Source organism: Bubalus bubalis, chromosome X (genome assembly GCF_019923935.1).
Source record: "Bubalus bubalis isolate 160015118507 breed Murrah chromosome X, NDDB_SH_1, whole genome shotgun sequence".
NCBI lineage: Eukaryota > Metazoa > Chordata > Mammalia > Artiodactyla > Bovidae > Bubalus > Bubalus bubalis.
The window spans coordinates 29,234,165-29,261,632 of NC_059181.1; the positions used below are offsets into that span (position 1 = coordinate 29,234,165).

The 27,468-nt window shown below is 46.7% G+C and overlaps 3 protein-coding genes across 4 annotated transcripts in view; all 3 read left to right on the forward strand.

Annotated features, from left to right (window-relative positions):
* LOC112582139 (melanoma-associated antigen B2) overlaps positions 1-27,468 on the forward strand; it is a 119,099-nt gene that overhangs the window by 58,474 nt on the left and 33,157 nt on the right. The window lies entirely within an intron of this gene.
* Positions 1-27,468, forward strand: part of LOC123331936 (melanoma-associated antigen B2-like) — a 175,316-nt gene that overhangs the window by 20,528 nt on the left and 127,320 nt on the right. The window lies entirely within an intron of this gene.
* LOC102405093 (melanoma-associated antigen B2-like) lies at positions 7,705-12,723 on the forward strand. The gene is made up of 3 exons (XM_044936466.2): positions 7,705-8,019; positions 8,110-8,848; positions 12,585-12,723. Exons 1-3 carry the CDS (start codon positions 7,746-7,748, stop codon positions 12,721-12,723), a joined length of 1,152 nt encoding a protein of 383 aa, XP_044792401.2. The 5' UTR covers positions 7,705-7,745.

Consider the following 27,468-nt stretch of genomic DNA (forward strand, 5'->3'; position numbering starts at 1 on the left):
GTTTCATTTATTTCTACCATTCTATCCTCTACCTCACTTATCCTATCTTCTGTCTCTGTTATTCTACTGTTGGTTCCCTCCAGAGTGTTTTTTGTCTCATTTATTGCATTATTCATTATATATTGACTCTTTTTTATTTCTTCTATGTCCTTGTTAAACATTTTTTTGCATCTTCTCAATCCTTGTCTCCAGGCTATTTATCTGAAACTCCATTTTGTTTTCAAGATTTTGGGTCATTTTCACTATCATTATTCAGAATTCTTTATCAGGTAGATTCTTTATCTCTTCATCTTTGGTTTGGTTTGGTGGGAATTCATCCTGTTCCTTAACCTGCTGAGTATTTCTCTGCCTTTTCATCTTGTTTATATTGCTGTGTTTGGGGTGGCCTTTCTGTATTCTGGCACTTTGTGGTTTCTCTTTATTGTGGAGGTTCCTCTCTGCAGGTGGGGTTGGACGGGTAGCTTGTCAAGGTTTCCTGGTTAGGGAAGCTTGTATTGGTGTTCTTGTGGGTGGAGCTGGATTTCTTCTCTCTGGAGTGCAATGAAGTGTCTAGTAGTGAGTTTTGAGATATCTATGGGTTTAGTATGACTTTGGGCAGCCTGTCTATTGAAGCTCAGGGCTATGTTCCTGTGTTGCTAGAGAATTAGCATGGTATGTCTTGCTCTGGAACTCGTTGGCCTTTGGGTGGTGCTTGGCTTCAGTGTAGGTATGGAGGCTTTTGATGAGCTCCTATCGATTAATGTTCCCTGGAGTCAGGAGTTCTCTGGTGTTCTCAGGTTTTGGATTTAAGCCTCCTGCCTCTGGTTTTCAGTCTTATTCTTACAGTAGCCTCAAGAGTTCTCCATTTGTATAGCACTGATGATAAAACATCTAGGTTAATGATGAAAAGTTTCTCCACAGTGAGGGGCACCCGGAGACATACACAGAGTTACATGGAAAAGAGTAAAGGGAGGAGTGATATGAAGGTGACCACAAGGAGAAAAGGGGGAATCAAAAGCAGCAAGAGCAAGCTAGCCAGTAATTATGTCCCTATGTGCTCTCCAAAGTCTGCAACACTCAGAGAGGTTCATGGAGTTACACAGAGAAGAGAAGAGGGACGATGGAGACAGAGGTGACCAGGAGGATAAAAGGGGGTATCAAAAGGAGAGAGACAGATCCAGCCCGTAATCAGTTCCCTAAGTGTTCTCCACAGCCTGGGACACACAAAGAGATTCACCTAGTTGGGTAGAGAAGAAAAGGGGGAGGGGGGAGATAGAGGCGACCTGGTGGAGAAAAAGGAGAGTCCTAACAGGGAGAGAGCAGTCAAGCCAATAATCTCGCTCCCAAGTAAAAATGGGTACTGAAGATTGGGTTCTTAAAGGTACAAAATTGATAACAAATACCAAAAACCAAAGATTAAAAATCTAGAGTAGAGGTTAGGGTCTCAAAAATACAATATTAAAAAAACAAAGTCACAAAAATTATAAATATATATATATATATATGAAGTTTGCTTTAAAAAGAGGGTCTTTTTTTTGCAAGGTAATAGTAGGTTATTAAAATGAAAATTAATGGAGGAATAGAGGAGTTAAAAATTTTTTTAATTTAATTAAAAAATTATAATAGTAAAAATATATCTAGGACTTTCTCTGGAGCTTTTGTGGACAGTGTTGGTTCAGTTCATTTTCAGATAATTCCTTGATCCAGCTTATACTTCTCAAGATCTAAAGACCTCTTCCTATGTAGTCGTCGCTAACTACAGGATTTTAATCTGTTGCACCTGTCACTTCCAGAGCAGTTCCCTCTGTTTATTTTAGCTTATTCTGTTTGCTGGTCTCTTCACTGTCTAATTTCCACCCTGACACAAGGGGGTGGTGGTGGTCACTTTTTTAGGCTCCCTTGTTCAGTCGTTCTGTGGGGAGGGAGGAACACTGCAAGCAAATGTTTGCGGGGAGTGATCGTAGTGTCTCAGCCACACTGGGTTTGCCCACGCTCGCGGTGTGTGTGCTTTCCCAGTCTACACTGCTCAGGCTCTAGTTTGCTCTGCCGGGAACTATCTGAGGCGGGGCCTGGGTTGCATGCACTTCCCCGGTCTAAGCCTCTCAGGTTCAGGTTCTCGGGTACTCGACAAAGGCCCAGACTTGGTTGGGCCAGCGTTTTGTGCCCGTCCCAGGTCCGAGCAGCTCAGGTGACCAGGTACTGGCAAGCACAGTTGCCCCCAGTTGGAGGCTGCATCATATCGCTTCCCCTGTCCCAGCTGCTCAGTTTTCTGGGTGTACAATGGGCACGTCTTCTCAGGTGTGCCATGTGTCTCTTCTGGGGAGCTGATGTCTGGCTGTGACCCTCCTGGTGGATGTCAACCATTCAGAATCCCAAGAAGTCTTGGTTAGCAATGAAGCCTGCTTACAGTTTGGTAGAGGATGCCTCTCTGGAGCTGCAATTGCCCCCTTCTGGCTCTGGCTGCCCTCGCCTGCCTGTCTCCAGTGGGGGATGGGCCAATCCACAGCCGGACTGCTCTGCTCAGTCCTTTGCTCTGTGAGCAGGACTGGCAGTGTCTTAGGTTATGGCTTTTTGCAGGATAGCTATCCCACAGTCTGGGTTGCTGTCTCAATTTAGTTCCCTCAGTTGCCCTTGGGGTATTCAGGCCCGGGGTCCTTACCCTAAGCAATGCAGCCCACCCCTCCCTGTCCAGCCCCCCGCTTGCTAGTGGCAGATGCGAGTGTCTGGGCTGCTGTTCTGCTGGGAGTTGCCATTATGCATGTAATCTGTGGGTTTAATTATTTATGTATTTATTTATTTAATTTTTCTCCCAGTTATGTTGCCCTCTGAGATTCCAAGGCTCGCAACAGACCTGCCAGTGAGAGTGTTTCCTTGTGTTTGGAATCTTCTCTCTTTTTTAAGACTCCCTTCCTGGGACGGATCTCCATCCCTACCTCTTTTTTTTCTCTTTTGATCTTTTATATTTTGTCGTACCTCCTTTCGAAGACAATAGGCTGCCTTTCTAGGTGTCTGATGTCCTCTGCCATCATTCAGAAGTGTTTTTTTGGAATTTTCTCAACATTCAAATTTTCTTTCGATGAATTTGTGGGGGAGAAATTGGTCTCCCCATCCTATTCTTCTGCCAACTTAGGACCGCCCCTTGAAACATGGGATCTTAATTCCACAACCAGGGTTTGAACTCATATCCCTTGCACTGGAAGCACAGTTTTGTTTTTCATAATTTGAACTTTTATTTTTTGCTTTGGGATAGCTGATTAACCATATTGTGACAGTTTCAGATGAACAGTGAAGGGACTCACCCATACACATACATGTATCCACTCTCCCCTAAACTCTCCTACCATCAATATTGCCACATAGCACATAACCAAAATAATTAAGAGAGATACAGGAGAGAAAGAGATAATGCTCAGTAACCATATGATTATCTGCATGTGCAAATTCAGACACCCTCAAGTCATCAAGGGCTTACAAGAGTATCAGGTGATATGCTTCTATGTAGAAAGTAAATACTTAATTTTTTTAATTAAACATTTATTTTTGGCTGCTCTGAGTCTTAGCTGTGACACTCAAGATCTTTGTTGCCACATGCAGGCTCTTTAGTTGTGGCATGTGAAAGTTTTAGTTGTGGCACATGAACTCTTAGTTCTGGTATGTGGGATCCAATTACCTGACCAGGGATCAAACCTGGGCCCCCTGCATTGGGAGTACAGAGTCTTAACCACTGGACCAACAGGAGGGTCCTGAAAGTAAAGATTTTAGAACCACCCTAAATCTGGTGGCTCGGAAAGTAAGGATCCACCTGCAATGTGGGAGTCCTGGGTTTGATTCCTGGGTTTGGTACATCCGCTGGAGGAGAGCAACTCACTCCAGGATTCTTGCCTGGAGAATCCCCATGGACAGAGGAGCCTGGCAGGCTACAGTCCATGGGGTTGCAAAGAGTAGGACATGACTGAGGAACTAAGCAGACACCCAAAATCTGGCTGAAGAGAAGGAATATATCAGCTCTTTTTCTCTGACAGCATAACATCTGTCCTGAGTTCCTTGATTTCTGCTGCATTTTCCTAATCTTACATCACTTTTGGGACTGAGACTCGTTTTCTCCAAGATTTGCTAGAGGGTATCTGCTCAAGTGTTGTAGGAATATGCATTTCGCAGGAAGCCTTTAATCAAGCGACAGAAGCTGATATCAGAACTCCATAAAAGAGGACTGTGGAGACAATGACTCCTGATTATAGTGGTCACCCAAAGAGGTATCTTACATTAGTAGAAGGAGCGGTCCCAGGCTGTGGTGGATGTAGTGAGGATGCTGAGCAAGAGGAATACAGAAGGACTCAAGTTGCATCCCCACTGTCTATTCTCAGAGGCCCTGATGGACTACAATCACATGAGGGTCACCCTGACTTCCAACTTGGAATTCTCGAAGAGACTAGGACCTTGATGTAAGACAAGCAGCTTCATAAAGCAGAGAGTAGATTTACAGGTTTCATCACGTATCAATGTGAGGATGTGAAAGTGCACTCACAGTAGCACACACTGCATCGAAGGAGGCCCTGGAAAATCTCTGTCGCTGTGCTCCCCGAGAAGCTCAGGGCACAGATGTCAGGTTGATTTCAGTCTGGAAATTCTCAGTGAGGTGAGGCCTCTGTCTAATAGGATCAGCCTAGTTTCGTGGGTGGATGAATCTGAGCCCAAGCAGGACCTCAGATGACAATGATGTGGGGGACCCCTGGAGAGGGAGCCAAACAGCATTCTGTAAATTCTTAGCTCTGAAAGAAGAGCTACTTCTGAGTGGTCCCCTCATTCCACCTGTGTGAACTCAGGGAGGGCAAGGCCTTCTCTAGCAGGATAGGGCCCCAGATCTGCAGAGGGGTGTCATCTTGACCATAACTGGACTTAAGGTGAGGACGATCAGTGCTAATGAGAGGATCTCTCCCCAAAGAGGGAGGCTTACAGAGTGGTGCCCCTCCTGACAAGCAGAGATTCTCAGAGCAGTGCCCTGATACCTTCCACTAGGGACTTAGGTTGGAGAAGGAAACGGCAACCCACTCCAGTGTTCTTGCCTGGAGAATCCCAGGGATGGGGTAGCCTGGTGGGCTTACATCTATGGAGTCGTACAGAGTTGGACATGACTGAAGAGACATAGCAGCAGCAGTAGCAGAGACTTGGGAAGGCAAGGGCTTTGTTTGAGGGCTGTAGGACTTGTGTTCATAGATGGAGGCGTTTGGGGCTCTGATAAACTGCACACGGAGGACCCTGAGAGAAAATCCAGGGATGGATGAATATTGAGCTACCGGGGTTCCCGTGGCACACCGCCCTTGCCGTCGACCCCGGGCGACCTCACGTAGGACCGTACGCAGCTCCCTCCACTTCCGCTTCGAAGGCAAGGAGCTCGACCGGTAGCTGCAGCGACCCTATGGCAGAGACTTAGGGTCCAGGACTCCTCTGGAACCAAGGTGAGGACCTGAATGTGGCTGAAGGGACTTTCCCAACCCTCCCAGTAATAAAAGTGACCCATCCACATCCCACCCCTGTGATATGGCTCTTGTGGGCCCCTCTGAGCTATAGGCTGGATGTGGTCTAGAGTGTCTCAGGCTAAGGCGTTGGTCTGTGGGGGTAGGCCCAGATTCTACCCCCGGAGGTGGTCTAGGACCTAGATAATGGCCCTGAGGGCTGAGGAGCAGGGTTCGACACTGCAAGGGGGCCACACTGAGCGAGTCCCCTATACTGGGCTCTAGGAGGCCTCGGGTAAACTGGCTAACTGTGGTGCCCCCTGGTGTCCACTGGAGGTGGTTTTGGTGAAGTGACAGCCTTGCTCTAACAGAATAAAACCAGTTCAACAAAGGGAGCTAGTCCCCAACATGATTCATGGTTGTGACGCTGAGTAAGGATGGCTGCCACTTCCATAAGAAACGGGGCTGCATAAAATGCCAGCCCTGTTTTCAGGCCTGGGAGAATTGGGCGTTTTGACATGACCCTTGCCCGGACATCTCAGGGAAGTGAGCGACCAGGTCAAAGGAGGCAGCCTCAGGTTGGCAAGGGAGGCTTTCAGATTTGGAAGGGTCATGGTGAGAACCTCGGGGGCTATGGGGATGTTCCACACCACATCATTCGGACCAAATCCTCCCTGTCGTCATCCTTTCGGTCCCCAGTTTGGGCTAAGGAGTGGTCAGCGAAGGGAGTGTTCAGCAGAGGGAGAACTCTTAGACCCTGTCATGAGTCAAATGTAGACCTTGGTTACTTCCATGCCCTGGCTATTGTAAATAGTGCTGCAGTGAACATTTGAGTACAAGTGTCTTTTTCCATTACCCTTTCCTTGGGGTATATGCCCAGTAGTGGGATTGTTGGCTCATGTGGTAGTTTTATTCCTAGTTTTTTATGCAGAGTGAATTAAGTCAGAAAGAGGAAAGCCAATATCATATATTAATGCATTTATATTGAATCCAGAAAGATGATACTGATGAACCTCTTTGCAGGGCAGCCTGGAGATGCAGACATAGAGAACACACTCATGGACACAGTGGGGGAAGGAGTGGGAGGGGCAGATTGAGAGAGTAACATTGAAAATGTACACATTACCATATGTAAAATAAATAACCAGTGGGAATTAGTTTTGTGACTCAGGGAGCTCAAAGCCAGTTCTCTGACAGCTTAAGAGGGTTGGGATGGGGTGGGAGGTGGGAGAGAGTTTTGAAAGGGGGGGGATATACAGTATACCTATGGCTGATTCATATTGATGTGGGGCAGAAGATAACACAATATTGTAAAGATATTATCCTTCCGTTAAAAATAAATAAATTTGTTTTAAAAAAGACATATAGAAGAAAAGAGGAGCAAAAAAAATTTTAACTTTGAATTGGGATCTTGGATGGGACCACAGGAACATCAAGCTGCCTGCAACAGCTTCCATTCTTAGGAGACCCTGTTTGGGAAGATGAGGCCATCTTCTCTTCCTCCTGTTGGGACACAGGGTGATTGGCTTTTACTATCACATAGGTATCAGTTCAGGAGAAAGAGGAGGTTCTCTGCCAGGAGCTCAGTTGAGGAACCTGAGTGAAGACTCAGAGCATGCGTCCCAACCCTTGGATTTCAGCCCAGGAAATCTCAGGGATGTGCTGTGAGGTTGAACATCTGCTTTACTGTTTTATACCAAGTCTAGGGGAGGGGAAATGTCTAGTCTGAAGGTGCAGCCACCAATCAGCAAGTGGAGAATAGTGCCCAGCGTTTTAAGGAGCCAAGGTAAGGACCAGGAATGATGATCCCAGTGAACTCAGGGTAGAAAAGACCTTACTGAGCTCTCAGCACTGGGTATCTCCTGGGAGGGAGGTAGACTGAGGCATCCCTTCACTTGCTTCTGGATCATGTGGAGGTCTGAAGTGTCTGCATCAGAGTAGCAGAGAGAAGGGTGCCCAGGCTCCACTAGGACTTGATGTGATAATACTGAAGATGAGCTGAGAGGACCCCACTGCCAGCCCCTGCTGTCACCTCAGTAAATCCAAAGCAGGGCTGAGAGGACGCAGAGGAAAAGTAAGGCCTCTGTTCTTCCTCTGGGATTCTCAGGGGACAGGCTGAGCAGGAAAACAGGAGGCTTGTGGGTTCCTAGGGCAGTGTCCTCAAGGACACCTGCAGAGGCGGCCTTTGATTAAGCCAAGGTAGAATCTCCCTGTTTTAAGGTGCTCATGTCACCCCATTCTCCATCCTCCAGGTGCCCCAATCTCCTGTCTATTGGCCCAGACCCCTGCCTGCGGTCCCTGACCACAGCCATCATGCCTCGTGGGCAGAAGAGTAAGCACCGTGCTCGTGAGAAACGTCACCAGGACCAGGCTAAGACCCAGGGTCTTCATGATCAGGCTACCACATCTCGGGGAGAAGAGACCGCCTCCTCCTCCCCTCCTGATTCAGAGAGCGCTCCCTCAAGCTCGTCTGTTGCTGGCACCCCGAAGGGGCCTCAGGGAGCCCAAGGCAGCACCAGTGCTGCTGCAGGTGCTATACGCAAAAGATCTGGTGTCGGTGGCGCAGCACGCTCAAGATCTGGTGTCGGTGGCGCAGCACGCTCAAGATCTGGTGTCGGTGGCGCAGCACGCTCAAGATATGGTATAGGTAGTGCAGCACGCTCAAGATCTGGTGTAGGTGCTGAGGGCCAAGTTCAGGAAGGTGAAAATTCCTCCCAGGCCTCAGCTGCTGCTGAGAGCTGTCACACAGATCTTCTGACCAGGGAGTCAGAGAGTTTGGTGCGGTACATGCTGTTTAAGTATAAGATGAGGGAGCTCATTAAGAGGTCAGACATGCTGAAGGTTATCTACAGAAGTTACAGGGAGCAATTCCCTGAGATCCTCAGCAGGGCCTCTGAGCAGATGGAGATGGTGTTTGGCATGGTGCTGAAGGAAGTCAGGCCCAACAGTCACTGCTATACCCTGGTGAGCAACCTAGATCTCAGCGACAGTGAGTCTATGAGAGGTGACTGGGGGCTGCCAAAGAATGGTCTTCTGATGCCTCTGCTGGGTGTCATCTACCTGAATGGCCATCGCACCTCTGAGGAGGAGGTCTGGAAGTTCCTGAATATTCTGGGCATCTATGATGGAAGAATGCACTTCATCTTTGGAGACACCAGGAAGCTCATCACAGAAGATCTGGTGAAGGAAGAGTACCTGGAATACAACCAGGTGCCTGGCAGCAATCCCCCTCGCTATGAGTTCCTGTGGGGTCCTAAAGCCCTCATAGAAAACAGCAAGACAAAAGTCCTGCAGATTTTGACGAAGGTCAATGATTCAGTCCCCGACACCTTACTGCCACATTATGAGGACTCTTGGAGAGAGGAGGTAGAGAGCTCTGGAGCCAAAGCTGCAGCCGGGACTGGCCCTTCTGCCTCAGTCAGCACTGGCCCTCACTTGGCCAGTGCTGGACTTTCTGACTCGGCCAGACCTGGCACTTCTGCTGCAGCTAGGGCTGATATGTCTGCCATGCCCGGCCCGGCCCTCCTACCTAGGACAGTGCTGGCCATCCTGCCTCAGCCAGACCTGGCACATCAGCCTCGGCCAGGGCTGACATGTCTGCAAGGGCCAGTTCTGGCCCTTCTGCCTCGGCCAGTGCTGGACCTTCTGCCTTGGCCAGACCTGGCACTTCTGGTGCAGCCAGGGCTGGCACTTTGGTCTCGGCCAGTGCTGACATGTCTGCCAGGGCCAGGCCTGGCCCTTCTTCCTCAGCCAGTGATGGCCCCCGCCTTGTCCAGACCTGGTACTGCTGCTGCAACCGGGGATGGCACTTTGGCCTCGGCCAGTGCTGACATGTCTGCCAAAGCCAGGCCTGGCACTTCTGCTGCAGCCAGGGCTGGCACTTCAGCCCAGCCAGGGCTGGCTCTTCTGCTTTGGCCAGACATGGCACTTCTGCTGCAGCCAGGGCTGGCACTTCAGCCTCGGCCAGGGCTGACATGTCTGCCAAGGCCAGGCCTGGCACTTTTGCCTCGGCCAGTGTTGGCCCTTCTGCCTTGGCCAGACCTGGCACTCATGCTACAGCCAGGGCTGGCACTTCGGCCTTGGCCAGGGCTGACATGTCTGCCAGGGCCAGGCCTGGCCCTTTTGCCTTGGTCAGTGCTGGCCCTTCGGCCTTGGCCAGACTTGGCACTTCTGCTGCAGACATGGCTGGCCCTTCTGCCTTGGCCAGACCTGGCACTTTTGCCTCAGCCAGGGCTGGCCCTTCTGCCTTGGCCAGACCTGGTACATATGGTGCAGCCAGGGCTAGCACTTTGGCCTCGGCCAGTGCTGACATGTCTGCCAGGGCCAGGCCTGGCCCTTCTGCCTCAGCCAGTGCTGGCCCTTCTGCCACGGCCAGAATGGCAATTCTGCTGCAGCCAGGGCTGACATGTCTTCCATGGCAACGCCTGGCCCTTCTGCCTCAGCCAGTGCTGGCCCCTCTGCCTTGGCCAGACCAGGCACTTCTGCTGCAGCCAGGGCTGGCACTTTGGCCTCGGCCAGTGCTGACATGTCTGCCAAGGCCAGGCCTCCCACTTCTGCTGCAGCCAGGGCTGGCACTTCGGCCACAGCCAGGGCTGACATGTCTGCCAGGGCCAGGCTTGGCCCTTTTGCCTCGGCCAGTGCTGGCCCTTCTGCCTTGCCAGACTTGGCACTTCTGCTGCATCCAGGGCTGACATGTCTGCCAGGGCCAGGCTTGGCCCTTCTGTCTCAGCCAGCGCCAGCCCTTCTGCCTTGGCCATTGCTGGCCTTTTTGCCTTGGCCAGACCTGGCCCTTCTGCCTTGGCCAGTGCTAGCCCTTCTGCCTTGGCCAGACCTGGCCCTTCTGCTGCAGCCAGGGCTGGCACTTTGGCCTCGGCCAGTGCTGACATGTCTGCCAAGGCCAGGCCTGGCACTTCTGTTGTAGCCTGGGCTGGCAGTTCGGCCTAGGTCAGTGCTGGCTCTTCTGCCTTGGCCAGACCTGGCACTTCTGATCTAGCCAGGGCTGACATGTATGCCAGGGCCAGGCCTGGACCTTCTGCCTCAGCCAGTGCCGTCCCTTCTGCCTCGACCAGGGCTAACATGTCTGCCAGGGCCAGGCCTCGCCCTTCTGCCTCAGCCAGTGATGGCCTTTCTGCATCAGCCTGTGCTGGCCCCTCTGCCTTGGCCAGAGCTGGCACTCTGCTGCAGCCAGGGCTGGCACTTAGGCCTCAGCCAGTGCTGACACGTCTGCCAAGGCCAGGCTTGGCCCTTCTGCCTCAGCCAGTTCTGACCCTTCTGCTTCGGCCAGTACTGGCCCTTCTGCCTTGGTCAGTGCTGGCCCCTCTGCCTTAGCCAGACCTGGCACTTCTGCTGCAGCCTGGGCTGGCCCTTCTGCCTCTGCAGTGCTGATCCTTCTGCCTTGGCCAGACCTGGCTCTTCTGTTCCAGCCAGGGTGACATGTCTGCCAGGGCCAGTGCTGGCCCTTCTGCCTTGGCCAGACCTGGCACTTCTGCTGCAGCCAGGGCTGGCACTTCGGCCTTGGCCATGGCTAACATGTCTACCAGGGCCAGGCTTCGCCCTTCTGCCTCAGCCACTGCTGGCCCTTCTGCCTTAGCCAGTGCTGGCTCTTCTGCCTTGGCCAGCCAGACCTGGCACTTCTGCTCCAGCCAGGGCTGACATGTATGCCAGGATCAGGCCTGGCCCTTCTGCCTCAGCCAGTGCCGGCCCTTCTGCCTTGACCAGGGCTGATATGTCTGCCAGGGCCAGACCTGGCCCTTCTGCCTCAGCCAGTGCCGGCCCTTTTGCCTTGGCCAGACCTGGCACTTCTGCTCCAGCCAGGGCTAACATGTCTGCCAGGGCCAGGCCTGGCACTTCTGCCTCAGCCAGTACTGGCCCTTGTGCCTCGGCCAGTGCTGGCCCCTCTGCCTTGGCCAGAACTGGCACTTCTGTTGCAGCCAGTGCTGGCTCTTCTGCCTCGGCCAATGCTGGCTCCTGTGCCTTGGTCAGACCTGGCACTACTATTCCAGCCAGGGCTGGTCCTTCTGCCTCTGCCAGTGCTGACCCTTCTACCTTGGCCAGACCTGGCACTTCTGCTCCAACCAGGGCTGACATGTATGCCAGAACCAGGCCTGGCCCTTCTGCCTCAGCCAGTGCCGGCCCTTCTGCGATGACGCAGGCTGACATGTCTGCCAGGGCCAGACCTGGCCCTTCTGCCTCGGCCAGTGCCGGCCCTTCTGCCTCGGCCAGTACTGGCCCTTCTGCATTGGCCAGTGCTGGCCCTTATGCCTTGGCCAGTTCTGACCCTTCTACCTTAGCCAGACCAGGCACTTCTGCTGCAGCCAGGGCTTGCAATTAGGCCTCGGCCAGTGCTGGCCCTTCTGCCTCAGCCAGTTCTGACCCTTCTACCTTAGCCAGACCAGGCACTTCTGCTGCAGCCAGGGCTTGCAATTAGGCCTCGGCCAGTGCTGGCCCTTCTGCCTCAGCCCATGCTGGCCCTTCTGCCTCGGCCAGACCTGGCACTTCTGCTGCAGCTAGGGCTTGCCCTTTTGCCTCGTCCAGTGCTGGCCCTTCTGCCTTGGCCAGACCTGGCACTTCTGCTGCAGCGAGGGCTTGCCCTTTTGCCTCTTCCAGGGCTGACCCTTCTGCCTTGGACAGTGCTGGCCCTTCTGCCTTGGCCAGACCTGGCACTTCTGCTGCAGCGAGGGCTTGCCCTTTTGCCTCTGCCAGGGCTGACCCTTCTGCCTTGGACAGTGCTGGCCCTTCTGCCTTGGCCAGACCTGGCACTTCTGCTGCAGCGAGGGCTTGCCCTTTTGCCTCTGCCAGGGCTGACCCTTCTGCCTTGGACAGTGCTGGCCCTTCTGCCTTGGCCCGACCTGACACTTGTGCTGCAGCGACGGCTTGCACTTCTGCCTTGGCCAGTGGTGACCCTTCTACCTTGGCCAGACCTGGCTCTTCTGTTCCAGCCAGGGCTGACATGTCTACCAGGGCCAGTTCTGGCCCTTCTGCCTCGGCCAGTACTGGCCCCTCTACCTTGGCCAGTGCTGGCCCTTCTGCCTTGGCCAGACCTGGCACTTCTGCTCCAGCCAGGACTGGGCCTTCTGCCTCAGCCAGTTCTGACCCTTCTACCTTGGCCAGACCTGGCACTTCTGCTCCAGCCAGGGCTGACATGTATGCATGGACCAGGCCTGGCCCTTCTGCCTCAGCCAGTGCCGGCCCTTCTGCCTCAGCCAGTGCCAGACCTTCTGCCTCCGCCAGTGCCAGCCCTTCTGCCTTGGCCAGACCTGGCACTTCTGCTGCAGCTATGGCTTGTATTTAAGCCTTGGCCAGTACTGGCCCTTCTGCCTCAGTCAGTGCTGACCCTTCTACCTTGGCCAGACCTGGCACTTCTGCTGCAGCAAGGGTTGGCAGTTTGAACTCAGCCAGGTCTGACATGTCAGCCATGGCCCAGTGTGGCATTTCTGCTTTGGCCTAGCCTGGTCCTACTGTCTCAGCCAGTGCTAGCACTTCTGCCTCGGCCAGTGCCCACTCCATTCCTCATCCAGCCGGTCATCTCGCCCCTAGTGTGGTCTGAAGCCCGTTCTTCACTTTGTGGTTGGAAAAGCCTGTGAACCTGTGTTCCTAATATGCATCAATAACTTGTTGACTTCCCCCCCAAATTTTCAGTATTACTTTTCTCAACAGAAACTTTATTTAGTTTAATGATAGAAGTATATTATTTACCTGGGGACACATTGTTTGCTGTTTGTTAGATTTAGGAGTAAGAGTTTTGTTTTTTGAAATACATATTGGAAATCCTTAAACCACTTGTGATCCAGGATGAGAATAACATCACTTTAGGATAAGAATATGCTTAGACTGCCCATCTGATCCACTACAGCTTTCTGAATCCTGGATAAAAAAAAAAAAAAAAGAATATGCTTAGAAATGTGAAAGACACCACACTAAGAGAGGCTCAGAACATTGATACATAAATAGAGATATAGCTGAAAGCTAGTCAGTTTTTGGTTTACTTTCCTCTCTGTTTAGTCTCCCTTTTTTAAAGGTAAAAGTTATATATCTGAATCTGCTTATGTTTTTCAAGAATGTTTGAGAATATAAATTATCACAAATGATTTATTCGTGGTTCTTCTTTTACACAAACATTAATTGAGCATCTGCTCTTAAGAAGTCTTCATTCTTATACTGGTGATATTTAGTCAAAAATGTCCCAGCCTCTTCCCATTCAATTATAGTCTCTCAGAGAAGCTGTCATTCTATGGAAGAGGCTGAGATGCTCTCTACCTCAAGAAGAAAAAGAAAAAAGGGTAAAGTGTGGTTGGAAACAGCACATTACTTCATTTTCATTGCTAGGCAGAATTTTTGCTAGATTCAGGAGGTTGGATATTTTTTTTTCCCCCTTCAGTTAGAATGCTGCATAGTAACTGATATCTCTTAGATGCAAAAAAAAAAAAAAAAAAAAAAAAAGAATACCAGCTGATGTAGTCCCAGCTGATTATCTGGGGTCAAGATAATCATAGTAATAACTGCCATTGCCCCTAATGTCTCAGTAGAGTCAAGCACCATGACAGATGCTTTCTGTAAAAACATATATTCCACCAGTCGAATAGGACAGGGCCTATCAAACACAGTTCATGCTGGAGAGCCCGAGGCGCATAGAGACAGTGTTTGATTTTTGCTGAAATACTTCAGGGTGGTAAATGACAGAGCTGGGGCTAGACTCTTGCTCTATAATCTACTGTAGCACTCATACTATTTTCACCCCCGACCCCAAGACATACCCTTGTCTTTTTTTAAAAAAAGTACTTTTAACATTTGATATTTCATTTCCTTTTTCTTATTTATTTGGCTGTACTGACTCTTAGTTGTGGCATGGCACATGGGGTCTACTTCCCTGACCAGGGATCGAACCTGGGTCCCCTGCGTTGGGAGCTTGGAGTCCTAGCCCCTGGACCACCAGAAAAGTCCCCACCCTGTATCTTTTATTTCAGGGTTTTTCTCAGCACTTCAAAATTTGTTCTAGGTGATAAAAGGAATGCCCTTGTGCTCAAGCTACTGGATCAGAATGTGTAGCCAGAGCAGTAAGAATACCAAATATATTTAACAAAAAATACATACCCATTATTCATTATTCACAGATTAATGACACAGTGTTTGGTGCCAGCATAAGCATGTACATTGACCATATTAGATAACCTCTGAAGACCAAGGGTTCTCCATATCATGATTACAGTCTCTTGCGGTAGAAAGTATACTGCTGTTACTGCTAAGTCACTTCAGTTGTGTCCGACTCTGTGTGACCCCATAGACGGCAGCCCACCAGGCTCCCCCATCCCTGGGATTCTCCAGGCAAGAACACTGGAGTGGGTTGCCATTTCCCTCTCCAGTGCATGAAAGTGAAAAGTGAAAGTGAAGTCGCTCAGTCGTGTCCGACCCTCAGCGACCCCATGGACTGCAGCCCACCGGGCTCCTCCGTCCATGGGATTTTCCAGGCAGGAGTACTGGAGTGGGGTGCCATTGCCTTCTCCGGGTAGAAAGTATATCTATCAGAAATAGCATGAGAATCTTCACCTGTCTGATGAGGAGATAGATTAATGTACTTTTTTCCCTGATGGGTGACCACCTGTCCTGGAACTCCTGCCTTGGGCTATAGCTTCTCCATCTCCCATCACTCCTAGGACAGGGACCCATTCTCTGTAGCACTGCAGAGCAAACACAGCTCAAGAGTTTGCAGAGATGTATAATTTCCCCAGAGGCCTTTAATCCAAGACACAGCAAGCAAGATGAGGACCCCATGTAGGAGGATTAAGGAGAGCAACACACCAGAAAAGAAGGGAGTGCTCACTGGAACAGCATTCCTGACTGCACTCAGACACAGAAGATCTCAGAACTGTTAGGCAAAGCAGAGCCTCTCTTATTCTTCAGGCTTCTCAGAGACCTAAGCAACTTGGTGTTGGGGCAGAGTTCTGAGGTTGGATAGGAGTGAGGATCAATCTCTCAGAATTGATGGTGATTAACGTGAATGAGGGTGATAGAAAGACCCAGCCACAACGGTAGCAACCTGTAAAGACCTGTCCTCATTGGCAATCCCATAAAGTCCAGAAAAATCCAGGCTGCTGTGGTTAATGCCTTCAGTCCAGGTCCCGGGAAGGTGGGGACATTGGGAATCAGCAGAGTCCTCAGCCTCAGATCAGCGGAGAATAGAGCCCCAGGAAGAGTGCAAATTGAAGACCCAGGGTGTGGATATGGAAGCCCCTCATCCCCAGCCAACCGGGCTACACTTAGTCCCCACTCTCCAGTTAGCCCTGGGAGGCATAAGTGCTGCCCAGCTCAAGGACCCCCTGACTTCTGCCTGGAGGGTGTCAAGGAGATGTGGACGTTGATTTATAGGCTGGCTCTTCATCAGAGAGTGGAAATCCCAGGCATGACATTTGCACAGTCCTGTATGAGGAGTGTGTCAGCCAACTACCCCATTAAAGATAAATTCTTAGAAAGTCCTACAAATATAATGGGCCCTGGGAGGGAACAAGCTTTTCAGCTAGGGCTTTCAGACTAGGTTTATCCCTTATTTTCTGGAGATGAATGGCTTCAGTGCCTTAAACTCCTTGGGCTAATGGAGGGAGCCTCTATCAGCTGAGGAAGGGTACCCCGTTCCTAACAGGAGTCAACTGATGATGCTGACCGACAGCGAAGGATCCCTCCCAGAAAGAAGGGGGCTACAGAGGGCACTGTCCCTGTTGTCAGGCCTGAGACTATGCCACTTAGGCCTGCTGACATGGTGAGTACTACTCACTTCCTCCCAGAGGATCACATGGAGGTAAGGAACCTCATCCTGATCAAAGGGAGCAGCTGAAGCTCAGTAGAAGGATGATTTCCAGGTTGTGCCAGAAGTCAAGGTAAGGACCCTGAAGACTGAAAAGACTACCTGCCTCAAAACAGTGGGGGCAGAACATATTCCTTCTACTCCTGTTAGCCTTGGTAGACCATGGGCTGAGTGGCCCATGAGGCAAATTGCACTTCTACCTTGAGAGTCTCAGGGAATTGTGGGCCTGACTGGAGAAGCGTTAAGGCAATTCAGGGAATATTTCCAGGTTATTTCCAAGTCAAATTGAGGATGATAAAGAATGTGGGAACACACATACCAGGATGTCCACACAGAATCCTCCCTACTGTCAGTTACAAGGCCCCAGGCAGAGTTATCAGGCCAAGGGGCCCTTCAGTTCTGACCGAGGAGTAGCAGGAAAGTTAGGGTTTTGATCTGATGGTGGTGACCCATGTTAACAAGAGGGAATCTTGGGCTTTGCTGAGAGTCAAATATGGGACCCGGAGGGGAACCATCTGTCGTCCTCAAGCAGCTTCCAGAGCTTTCATCCTTGTGAGACTATTGGCAGGCATGGCTAGTGAAGGCCACCCTTATTTCTTTCAGGCTCACAGGGAGGTATTGGTCTTACTATGAGGAGGTCAAGAAGGAGGGGATTCCCCAGGCCCCACCAGAATTCAAATTGTGGAGCCCGAGTGGAGACTACCCATCCTTGAATAGAAGGGACAAAAGAGAGTCATGACCTGCCCTTTGAAGTCAGTTCTAGAAGATTAGGGCATGGCTGTCAGCACTCTCCCTAACTTCTTTATATCACGCCTTTTTGTTATTATTGAATTGCTAAGTCATGTCTGACACTTTTGTGACACCATGGACTGTAGCCCACGAGGCCCCTCTGTCCATGAGATTTTCCAGGGAAGAATTCTGAAGTGGGTTGCCATTTCCTCCCCCAGGGGATCTTCCCAACCCAGGGATCAAATCTATGTCTCCTGCGGTTCCTGTACCACGGGTGGATACTCTACCATTGAACCACCAGGGAAGCCCTGTATCAGGCATAAGGAAGGTCAGATCTTTGTTGGAAAGTGCAGCCACCCGTCATGAAAAGGGAGGGATATGGTGCCTGCTAGGCACTGTGGCAGATACTTTATTTACAGTTAGCACCAAGGCCACCAGTCCTTCCAGACCAGGCTTAGCACAGTCAATTCACAGTTAAAAAGCTGAGGCACTCTCAGTTTAATAACGTGACAAACTTCCCATGGCTGGTAAGTGACAGTGATGGTCATAGGTCCTTGATTTGAGTTAGTCTAAAGCTCACCCTCTCACTCCTGCAAGCCTGAGCTGACCTTATGCCCTTAATTCCCTTTTTATTCTCATTACTGCGAAATGTATCTGAAGCAATAAGAAGAGGGACTCTCATGTCCAACTCTTATATTGTAATACATAGCCAGAGCAATAATAAAAGAAAAATATATGTGACATATGAAGAGAGGAAAAAAAGAGATATTATTCGCTGATCATCTATCCATACATATTAGGCCTCTCCCGCATTGCAGGCAGACGCTTTACCATCTGAGCTACCAGGGAAGCCCATATTAGGCCTCAGATAAGCTTAAAAGATCTGAAAGCTTTAAAGATTCAGATAAGCTCACAAGCCATTTCTTTGTATAAAGACATATCTATTAGATCTAAAATATAAAGTTTATTAGAACAGAGGTTCCCTGAGAAGTCTGGCCGAAAGAGAGAAGGGACAGGTTACCACGTTTTGTTTCCCTCACAGGTCTCTATCTGGACCCCCTTACTTATGCCATGGATTTTCCCATCTCTCATCACTCGTAGGACAGGGACTCCCCTGCAAGGTTTGGAGTAGGGAAACTGATCGGGGCTTTTCAGGGATGTGGCATTTCCTAAGAAGCCTTTAATCAAAGGGGCAAGGGCCTATAGGAGGACACCATGCACCTGGACCGAGGAATGCAACACCCCAGAATACTAGGTGTAAGAGGCTTCAGGCAGAGCTCTCAAGCTGAACATCTCTTTTGTCTGTTGTCACAGTATAGTTGTCAGGGACTTGAAACCTTTTGTCTAAGGAGGGCAATCTCAGGTCAGAGTAGGAATTGTCAAATATATATGTGAAGCCCCTTAATAAGAAGTGAAAGAAATAGCCACCCAGAACCACTGGGGTTCTGTAGTGTCCACTTGCTGCTGTCAGCCCTCGGAGGTCCTGAATTCCATCATAGGATGAGGTAGAGAGAGGCCTTGAGAGGTAAGAGGGAGCGCTACTGCCATGGGCAGGGCACATTCCAGATCTAAGTCCTCCAGCTCCTCCCACATAGTGACATCCAGTGCAGATCCTTCATCTTGAGGTTGAAAAGAGAAGTAAGTATTCCAAGTAATTGAGTGCCAAGATGGAGCTTAAGGGAATACATTGTATGTCTTTTTTTGCTCTTGCTTGACTTCAGTAACTGGGATATGTATCTTTTTCTGCTTAGGGCTTTCTTTTTCATAGTATTGAAATATTCTTCCTTGTAATTGAAGGTTTGACTCCCGTATCTGTGTTTATGAACAAAGTATATCCCATTTATTACTGTTTTTCAGTATAAGGATAAAGCTTTTGGTATTTTCTATAATGAATCAGATAATGAATCAGAAATCCTTGAATCTCTGTGATTCAGAGAAAGATAACATGTCAAACGTATTGGGAGTTTCTTGCCAATGTGAATGAAGACTAAGTGAAATTGTTGATATCAGGAAATAAAGAAAAGGGTCTTGACTGTGTGGCATCTGCAATACAGTGGAACAGGAATTCCCAGCCCCTGTTTCCCCTCAGCAGCCCAGATGTTAAAATTGTGTAAGTAACAAAAAACCTTTATAGAAGGTCTAGAACCCAATTACGAAATTGCAGTACCACAGGTAAGCATAAAACTTAGATCAGCTGCACTTGCAATGCATAAGCACAGTGACTTGACTCTATTGGCATCACCCCCTGTCTGGGGCTGGTACAGCTTGGTACCAAAAGAGATTGCGACCTTTCCTGGTAGGGGAAAGTGACAGTGGGGTGAATGTTTTGAGTGTCCAGGAAACTGTTAGTACTAAGAAATGTATTCAAGAAAGGTGCAGGACACAAAATAACACAGAAAAGTGAGTTGTGTTTCTAAATACTGACAACAAACTATCTGAAAAAGAAATTAAGAAAACAGTTCTATTTCAAATATGTCAAAAAGAATAAAATACTTAGAAATAAATTTAATCCAGGAAGTGAAATATCTATACACTGAAGGCAACAAGACACTGATGGAACAAATTGGAAAAGACACAAATAAAAAGATGTCCCAAGTATATGGATTGGAAGAAGTCATACTGTTAAAATATCCATACTGCCCAAAGTGATCTACAGACTTAATGTACTGTGTGTCATAATTCCACTGGAATTTTCCAGAGAAATAGAAATGCTAAAATTCTTATGAAACCACAAAAGACCTTGGATAGACAAAATAATGTTGAGAAAGACGAGCAAAGGTGGAAGCCTGGCTCTTCTTGCCTTTGTTCAAGACAATATGATACCAGCATATACATAGATACACAGACCAATGGAACAGAATAGAGCCTAGAAATACAACCATGCACATATAGTCAAGTAATCTTTGACAAAGGCACTAAGAATACACAGTGAAAAAGACAGTATCCTCCGTCAACAAATAGTGTTGAGAAAACTGAATATTTGCATGAAAAGTATCAAACTGGAGTCGTATCTTACATCATACTCAAAAAAATGTAAAATGGATTTAAGACTTAAAAATGAGATCAGAAACCTTAAAACAGTTAGAAGAAAACATAGGGGAGAACGCTTTGTCATTTGTCTTGGCAATGTTCTGGGGATTTTAGTTTTGTTGTTGTTGTTGTTGTTTTTAATTTGACAACAGAAACACAGGCAAGAAAAACAAAAATAAATGGCACTACATCAAATTAAAAAGATTCTGTATAGCAATGGAAACAATCAACTACATGAAAAGGTGGAATAGGAGAAAAAGTTTGCAAGCCATATATCTGATAAATTAATATAAAAGGAACTCAGACAACTCAATAACAGACTAATTAATTGAAAATAACTAAAAAAGGAGCAAAGAACCTAAATATTTTCCAAAGAAGACATACAAATGGCCAACAGCTATATGAAAAGGAGCTCAGCATCACTAACCACCAGAGAGATGATAATCCACACCACAGTAAGAGATCACCTCATACCTGTTGGGAGAGCTATTATCAAAAAGCCAAGTGAGAACACGTTTTGGCAAGGGTGTTGAGAAAAGGGAACCTTTGCACACAGTTGCTGGGAATATAAATTGGCACAGCCACTATGGAAAAGAAGCGTGGAGGTTCCTCAGAAAATCACAACTGTAACTATCGTACGACTCAGCATTGCCACTTCTTTGTATGTAGTCGACCCTTGAACCACACAAATTTGAACTGTGCAGGTCCACATATAGATGAATTTTTTTCAATAAATACATTGGAAAACTATTCAGAGATTTGAGATGACTTGAAAAAACAGGTGACTCACATAGCCTAGAAATATAAAAAGATTAAGAAAAAGCTGTCATGGATGCATAAAATTTATGTAGATGCTAGTCTATTTTATCACTACCATAAAATATACACAAATATAAAAGGATTAAATTTATCAAAAGTTATGTACCCATACACTTATGGAACATGAATAGCACTGTTCATCCCTGATGAGCAATTTCTATAGTAAACTGTGATCTCAAAGTGATCACTGATGGTCCATGGGTATTTCTCATTGTGTTTAGTACAATACCATAACCTTGAATAACACCATAGGACTCAAATGAAGTGCCCCTAGTGGTGCTGGAAGTGCTTTAAAGAAGCAGAGAGAAGTCACGATATTATGCAAAAAAGTTGAATTGCTTGTTGTGTACCACAGTTTGGGTCTGCAGTCATGGTTGCCACCATTTCAAGATGAATGAATCCAGCATAAGGACCACTGTAAGAAAAAGAACAGGAAATTTAAGAAGCCAACACTGCAGCTACACCAGCAGGTGTGAAAATCTTGTGCTTTTTGTGAACTACATTTTTATCTTGTGTTTAAAATATAGCTTGTATGTGGGTGCAGGATTGCTATAAGCAAGGCATATCTATAGACTCTAATATGATTGAAGAAAAATCAAAGTCATTATGACAACCTAAAGCAAAAGGTGGGGGTGAAGGATCTAAAGCTGGAGAATTTAATGGCAGCAAAGGATGGCCTGACAAATTTAGAAAGAGGTTTGACTTAAAATATCAAAATAATAGGAGAAGCAGCTTTTGCGAAATCAACAGGCAACAGATGTGTTCCCAGATGCCATTAAGAAAATCACTGGGTATTAATCTTGTATCCTGCAAATTTACCAATTCATTGATGAGCTCTAGTATTTTTCTGGTAGCATCTTTAGGCTTTTCTATGTCTAGTTTCATGCCATCTGCAAACAGTGCCAGTTTTAGTGGTTTTCCAACTTGGATTCCTTTTATTTCTTCTCTTCTCTGATTGCCACAGCTAGGACTTCTGAAATCACGTTGAATAAAAGTGGAGACAATGCACATCCTTGAGATTCTCATATTAAGTGAAGTCAAAGACAGATATCACATCACTCATATGTGGAAATATAATTTTAAAAAATTGATACAAAGCAACTTATTTACAAAATAGAAACAGACTGAACAGATCTCAAAAATTAACTTATGGTTACCAAAGAGGAAACATGGTAGTGAGGGATAAATCAGGAGCTTGGGATGAACATATACATACTACTGTATTTAAGGTAGATAACCAACAAGGATCTACTGTATAGAGCAGGAAACTCAATATTCTATGATAATTTATATGACAAAAGATTCTTTAAAAGAATGGATATACGTATATATATCACTGAATCACTTTGCAGTACACCTGCAACTAACACAACATTGTAAATCAACTGTACTCCAAGAAAATTTTAAAAAAGAAAATCACTGAGAAAACAGATCTGTCTGGACAGGTTTTAATGCAGATGAAAGTGCCCTATTCTGGGGGAAATGCCACAAAGTACATGCATTGGTAAGAAAGGGAAGTGAACTCCAGGATTTGAGACAGAATGAGATAGGTTAGTTCTATGATTTTGTGCAAATGGCATCAGGTTTTTGTGCAAATGATCAGGACTCCCCTAACCTATAGAGCTACTAACCCTGAGCCTTCAAGGGAAACGATAAACACCATCTGTCAGTCTTTTGGCTGTACAACGAGAAAGCCAGACAGCAGGAACCTTTGGGGGGATTGGTGTCATCAGTGCTTCATCCCTGAATTCAGGAAGTACCTTGCTGGTTACTGATTGCCTTTTAAAATTCTTTTGATATTGGACAATGCCTTGGCCACCCAGAACCCCATGCGTCCAACACTGAAGGTGTCAGTGTCTCCTTTCCCCTAAACACATCTCTAAGTCAGCCTATAGGTCAGAGGGTCAAAGGGACCTTTAAGGGTCATTACACACGGTACTCTATGGAAATGATTGTCAATGCTATGGAAGAGAACCCTGATGGAACATCATGAAGTCTGGAAGGATTACACGACTGAAGATACGATTGTTGTCACACACACACACACACACACACACACACACACACACACACAAAAGCCCATGAAAGCCCAAACAATAAATTCCTGCTAAAGAAAACTGTCCAGGTGTTGTGTATTCCTTCACAGGGTTTGTGACAGAGTCAGTCAAGGAAATCATGAAAGAGACTGTGGATATAGCATGAAAAGGTGGGAGGGGGTGAAGAGTCTCAAAATATGGATCCTGGAACAATCCAAGGGCTAACAGTCATTACAGCAGAGAAATTAACAGAATACAACTTGATGGACATGATTGGTTCCAAACCAGAGCTGGATGATGAAGAATAAAACATAGAAGAAGCAGTGCCAGAAAACAAATTGACATTAGACAATCTGGCAGAAGTGTTCAGAGTACTCACGACTGCTTTGACTCTTGTATGGCATGGACCCTTCTATGATAAAGGCACTGAAATGAAAGCAAATGGTGGATGGAGGACTGATAACACAGAAACATTTTTAGCAGAAATTACAATGTATTTCCATAAAGGTACACTGAGTGTGCCTGCTTCTTCTGCCTCCCCTTCCATCCCCTCCACTCTTCCATCTCTGCCATTCATCAAGCTCAACCTCTCCTCTTTATCCTCCTCCTCCTCAGCCTACTCAGTGTGATGGTGATGGGAATGACGACCTTCACGATGACCCACTTCCACTCAATGAGCAGTAAATAATCGTCATGCCATACAGGTAATAAACTTATCTCTTGAGTAAGTATGTGTGTCTCTTTGTGCTAAGAGCTAATAACTGTAGGCAAGGACTGTATGAGATGTTTCTGTGTCATCACCTTCCTCATCACCACCAGCTAAGTATTTGTCATGTAGAACATCACGTACAAGACTTGTATTGAAGTGCATAGTCTACCGTTACATAGGCAGAAGGTGAAGATATTTAATATAAAACTAATAATGTATTCATTTTCTTACTGTTTTATAGCTTTACTTTCAAAGAATTATATTACTGCACAGTGTCCTACCTCTCTTTTGTCAATGGATAAACTTCACATCAGCCTGTCATCACAGGTAAGTGTTTTCTCTGAAAGTAACAATGTTTTCAGTACTGTATTATAAGTACTACCATAATAGTGAATGCTATAAAAATTTTTAGTGATTCATTCATTACTGTATATGCTTGGCAACCATGAAGCAATCCTATCGATTACACTAGGCTACTATAGAGCAGTCATATTGCTGCTGCTTCATTATCAAAGCTTGAATCATTCATTATACCTGTAACTAAATATGAATTTCTTTTCACATTATATTTTTATTTTTGATATTTAGTTTTTTGTATCTATAGTCTTTTGTGGGTGGCTCAGAGGTTAAAGCATCTGCCTGGAATGTGGGAGACCCAGGTTCGATCCCTGAGTTGGGAAGATTCCCTGGAGAAGGAAATGGCACCCCACTCCAGTACTCTTGCCTGGAAAATCCCATGGATGGAGGAGCCTGGTAGGCTGCAGTCCATGGGGTCACGAAGAGTCGGACATGACTGAGCGACTTCACTTTCGCTTTTCACTTTCATGCATTGGAGAAGGAAATGGCAACCCACTCCAGTGTTCTTGCCTGGAGAATCCCAGGGACGGGGGAGCCTGGTGGGCTGCCATCTAAAAGGGGTCGCACAGAGTCGGACACGACTGAAGCAACTTAGCAGCAGCAGCAGGTACTGACAGACAATTATTATAAATGGATGCTGTAAACTTACAGTATTGCTAAATACAGTACTGTGAATATATTTTCTCTTACGATTTTCTTAAGAAAATTTTAGTTTCTCTACCTTACTTTATTGTAAGATTACAGTAGAAAATACTTATACATACAAAATATGTACGGCTTCCAGTCAACAGTAGGTTATTAGTAGTTAAGTTTGGGCAGAGTGAAAAGTATACAGTTATTTTTGACTGCATGGGGGATTGGTGCCTCTAACCTCCCTCCACATGGCTCAAGGGTCAATTGTACATCCTAAGGAAGTGAAGTCAGTATCTCAAAGAGACATCTTCACTCCTGTGTTCATTGCACCATTATTTACAATAGCCAAGATATGGTAACAACCCAAATCTCTACCAACAGAAATATGGATAAAAAAATATGGTAGACACAGACAATGGGATATAATTTCACCTTAAAAATAAAAGAAATCCTGTTATATGAGGCAACATGGAGAAACCACAGGGACATTATTCTACATGAAATAAGCCAGTCACAGAAGGACAAATGCTGCATGGTTCCACTTATATGAGGTATCTAAAGTCTTTAAACACATAGAAACACAGAAGGCCCAGGGCAGGGAGAAATGGGCAATTGCTTTTCACTTGGTATATTGTTTCAGTTATGCAAGATGAATAAATTCCAGAGATCTGCTGTGCAACATTATGCCTATATTTAACATTACAGTATTGTGTGCCTAAATATTTAAGTGAGTAGATCTGATGTTAAGTGTTTTTACCACACACTAATTTGAAAAGTTGATTGTCTTGCTCTCTCTCCAATAGAGAGTAAGTGAAAGCATTAGGAAAACTCTTTTATACTGTTAGAGAGTGAGAATGTCAATGGGTGAAGCCACTGTTGGAAACAGTATTGAGGTTCCTCAAAAAATTAAAAATTGAATTACCATATGATTCATCAAACCCACTTCTGGGTATCTATCCAAAGGAGTTAAAATTACACTCTCCAAGAGATATCAGCATTCCCATATTTGTTGCAGCATTATTCACAATAATCAAGACAGGGAAGCAGCCTAAATGTCCTTTGATGAATCAACGGATAAATATATGGTGCATACATATCATGGAGTGTTGTGTAGTTAGAGTGTGTGTCCTCAGTTGCTCAGTTGTGTCCAACTCTTTTCTGACCCCGTGGAATCCAAGCTCCTCTGTCCATGGGATTCTCCAGGCAAGAATACTAGAGGGGGTTGCTGTTTCCTGCTCCACGGGAGGATGCCATTTCCTTCTCCAATGGGTTACCTCCTACAAGTGGGTTGCCATTTCCTCCTCCAGGGGATCTTTACAATCCAGGGATCAAACCCAAGTCTCCTGTGTGTCCTGCATTGGCAGGTGGATTATTTACCACTGAGCTACCTGGGAAGCCCATAATGGAGTATTATTCAGCCTTAAAAAGAAGGAAACTTTGTCATTTGCAGTAATAGAGATGCCTAGATCACATTATGTTAAGTGAAATAAGCCAGACACAGAATGACAAATACATGATACCACTTAAATGAGGAATCTAAAACAGGCAAACTGATAGAAGCAGGGTAGGATGGTGATTGCCAGGGCCTGGGAGGAGGCGTAATGAGGAAGTGATTGCCAAAGGACACAGATTTTCAGTAATATAAGATGAATAATTTCTACAAATGTAATGTGTAGCATAGAGCTTATATTTAACAATTCTATATTGGATACTTAAAGATTTTCCGAAAGGGTGGATGTTACATTAATTGTTCTTGTTCCTCCCCACCTCCAAAAAAATAAATGAGTAAATAAATAATGAGGGTAGAAGGAAACTTTGGAGGTAATGGACATGTTGTAAGCATATATTGTAAATATAGATCACAAGCAGGGATTCCCACCATCCACGCTTTGGACCAGTACCTCCTGTGACAGCAGTAGGGGCATTTAGATTAGAAATAAAGTTCATAATAAATGTAATGTGTTTGAATTATCCCAAAACTATCCCCCACTCCCAGTCTGTGGAAAAATTGTCTTCTACGAAACCAGTCCCTGGTGCCAAAAAGGTTGGGGACTGCTGAAAGAACAAGTCAAAAGCAGGGATAAGGTAGGCAGACAGTTGGATTTGAAAGCAAGTGTAAATGGCCTGTGGTGAGGCAGTTTGGAGCCTTGATGTTGTTCAGTCATTAAGTCATGTCCCACTCTTTGTGACCCCATGGACTGCAGCTCACCAGGCCCCCCTGCCCTTCACTATATCCAAGAGTTCTCTCAAACTCTACACTCCCTTCTTCTCCTGCCCTCAATCTTTCCTTCCTAGCATCAGGGTGTTTTCCAATGAGTCAGCTCTTTGCATCAAGTGGTCAAAGTATTGGGGCTTCAGCATCAGTCCTTTAAATTAATATTCGGGGTTGATTTCCTTTAGGATGGACTGGCTTGATCTCCTTGCTGTCCAAGAGACTCTCAAGTCTTCTGCAAGACCACACTTCAGTTCAATTAAGTCTCTCAGTCGTGTCCGACTCTTTGCGACCCATGAATTGCAGCAAGCCAGGCCTCCCTGTCCATCACCAACTCCCAGAGTTCACTCCAACTCACGTCCATCGAGTCAGTGATGCCATCTAGCCATCTCATCGTCTGTCGTCCCCTTCTTCTCCTGCCCCCAATCCCTCCCAACATCAGAGTCTCTTCCAATGAGTCAACTCTTCACATGAGGCGGCCAAAGTACTGGAATTTCAGCTTTAGCATCATTCCTTCCAAAGGACACCCAGGGCTGATCTCCTTCAGAATGTTGGATCTCCTTGCAGTCCAAGGGACTCTCAAGTCTTCTCCAACACCACTGTTCAAAAGCATCAATTCTTTGGTGCTCAGCTTTCTTCACAGTCCACCTCTCACATCCATACATGACTACTGGAAAAACCATAGCCTTGACTAGACGGACATTTGTTGGCAAAGT

Coding starts and splice junctions, on each gene's coding strand:
- LOC102405093 (XM_044936466.2), top strand. CDS start 7,746: ATGCCTCGTGGGCAGAAGAGTAAGCACCGTGCTCGTGAGAAACGTCAC. Junction 8,020..8,109: donor ACGCTCAAGATCTGGTGTCG/GTGGCGCAGCAC, acceptor GATCTGGTGTAG/GTGCTGAGGGCCAAGTTCAG. Junction 8,849..12,584: donor GGGACTGGCCCTTCTGCCTC/AGTCAGCACTGG, acceptor CATGTATGCATG/GACCAGGCCTGGCCCTTCTG.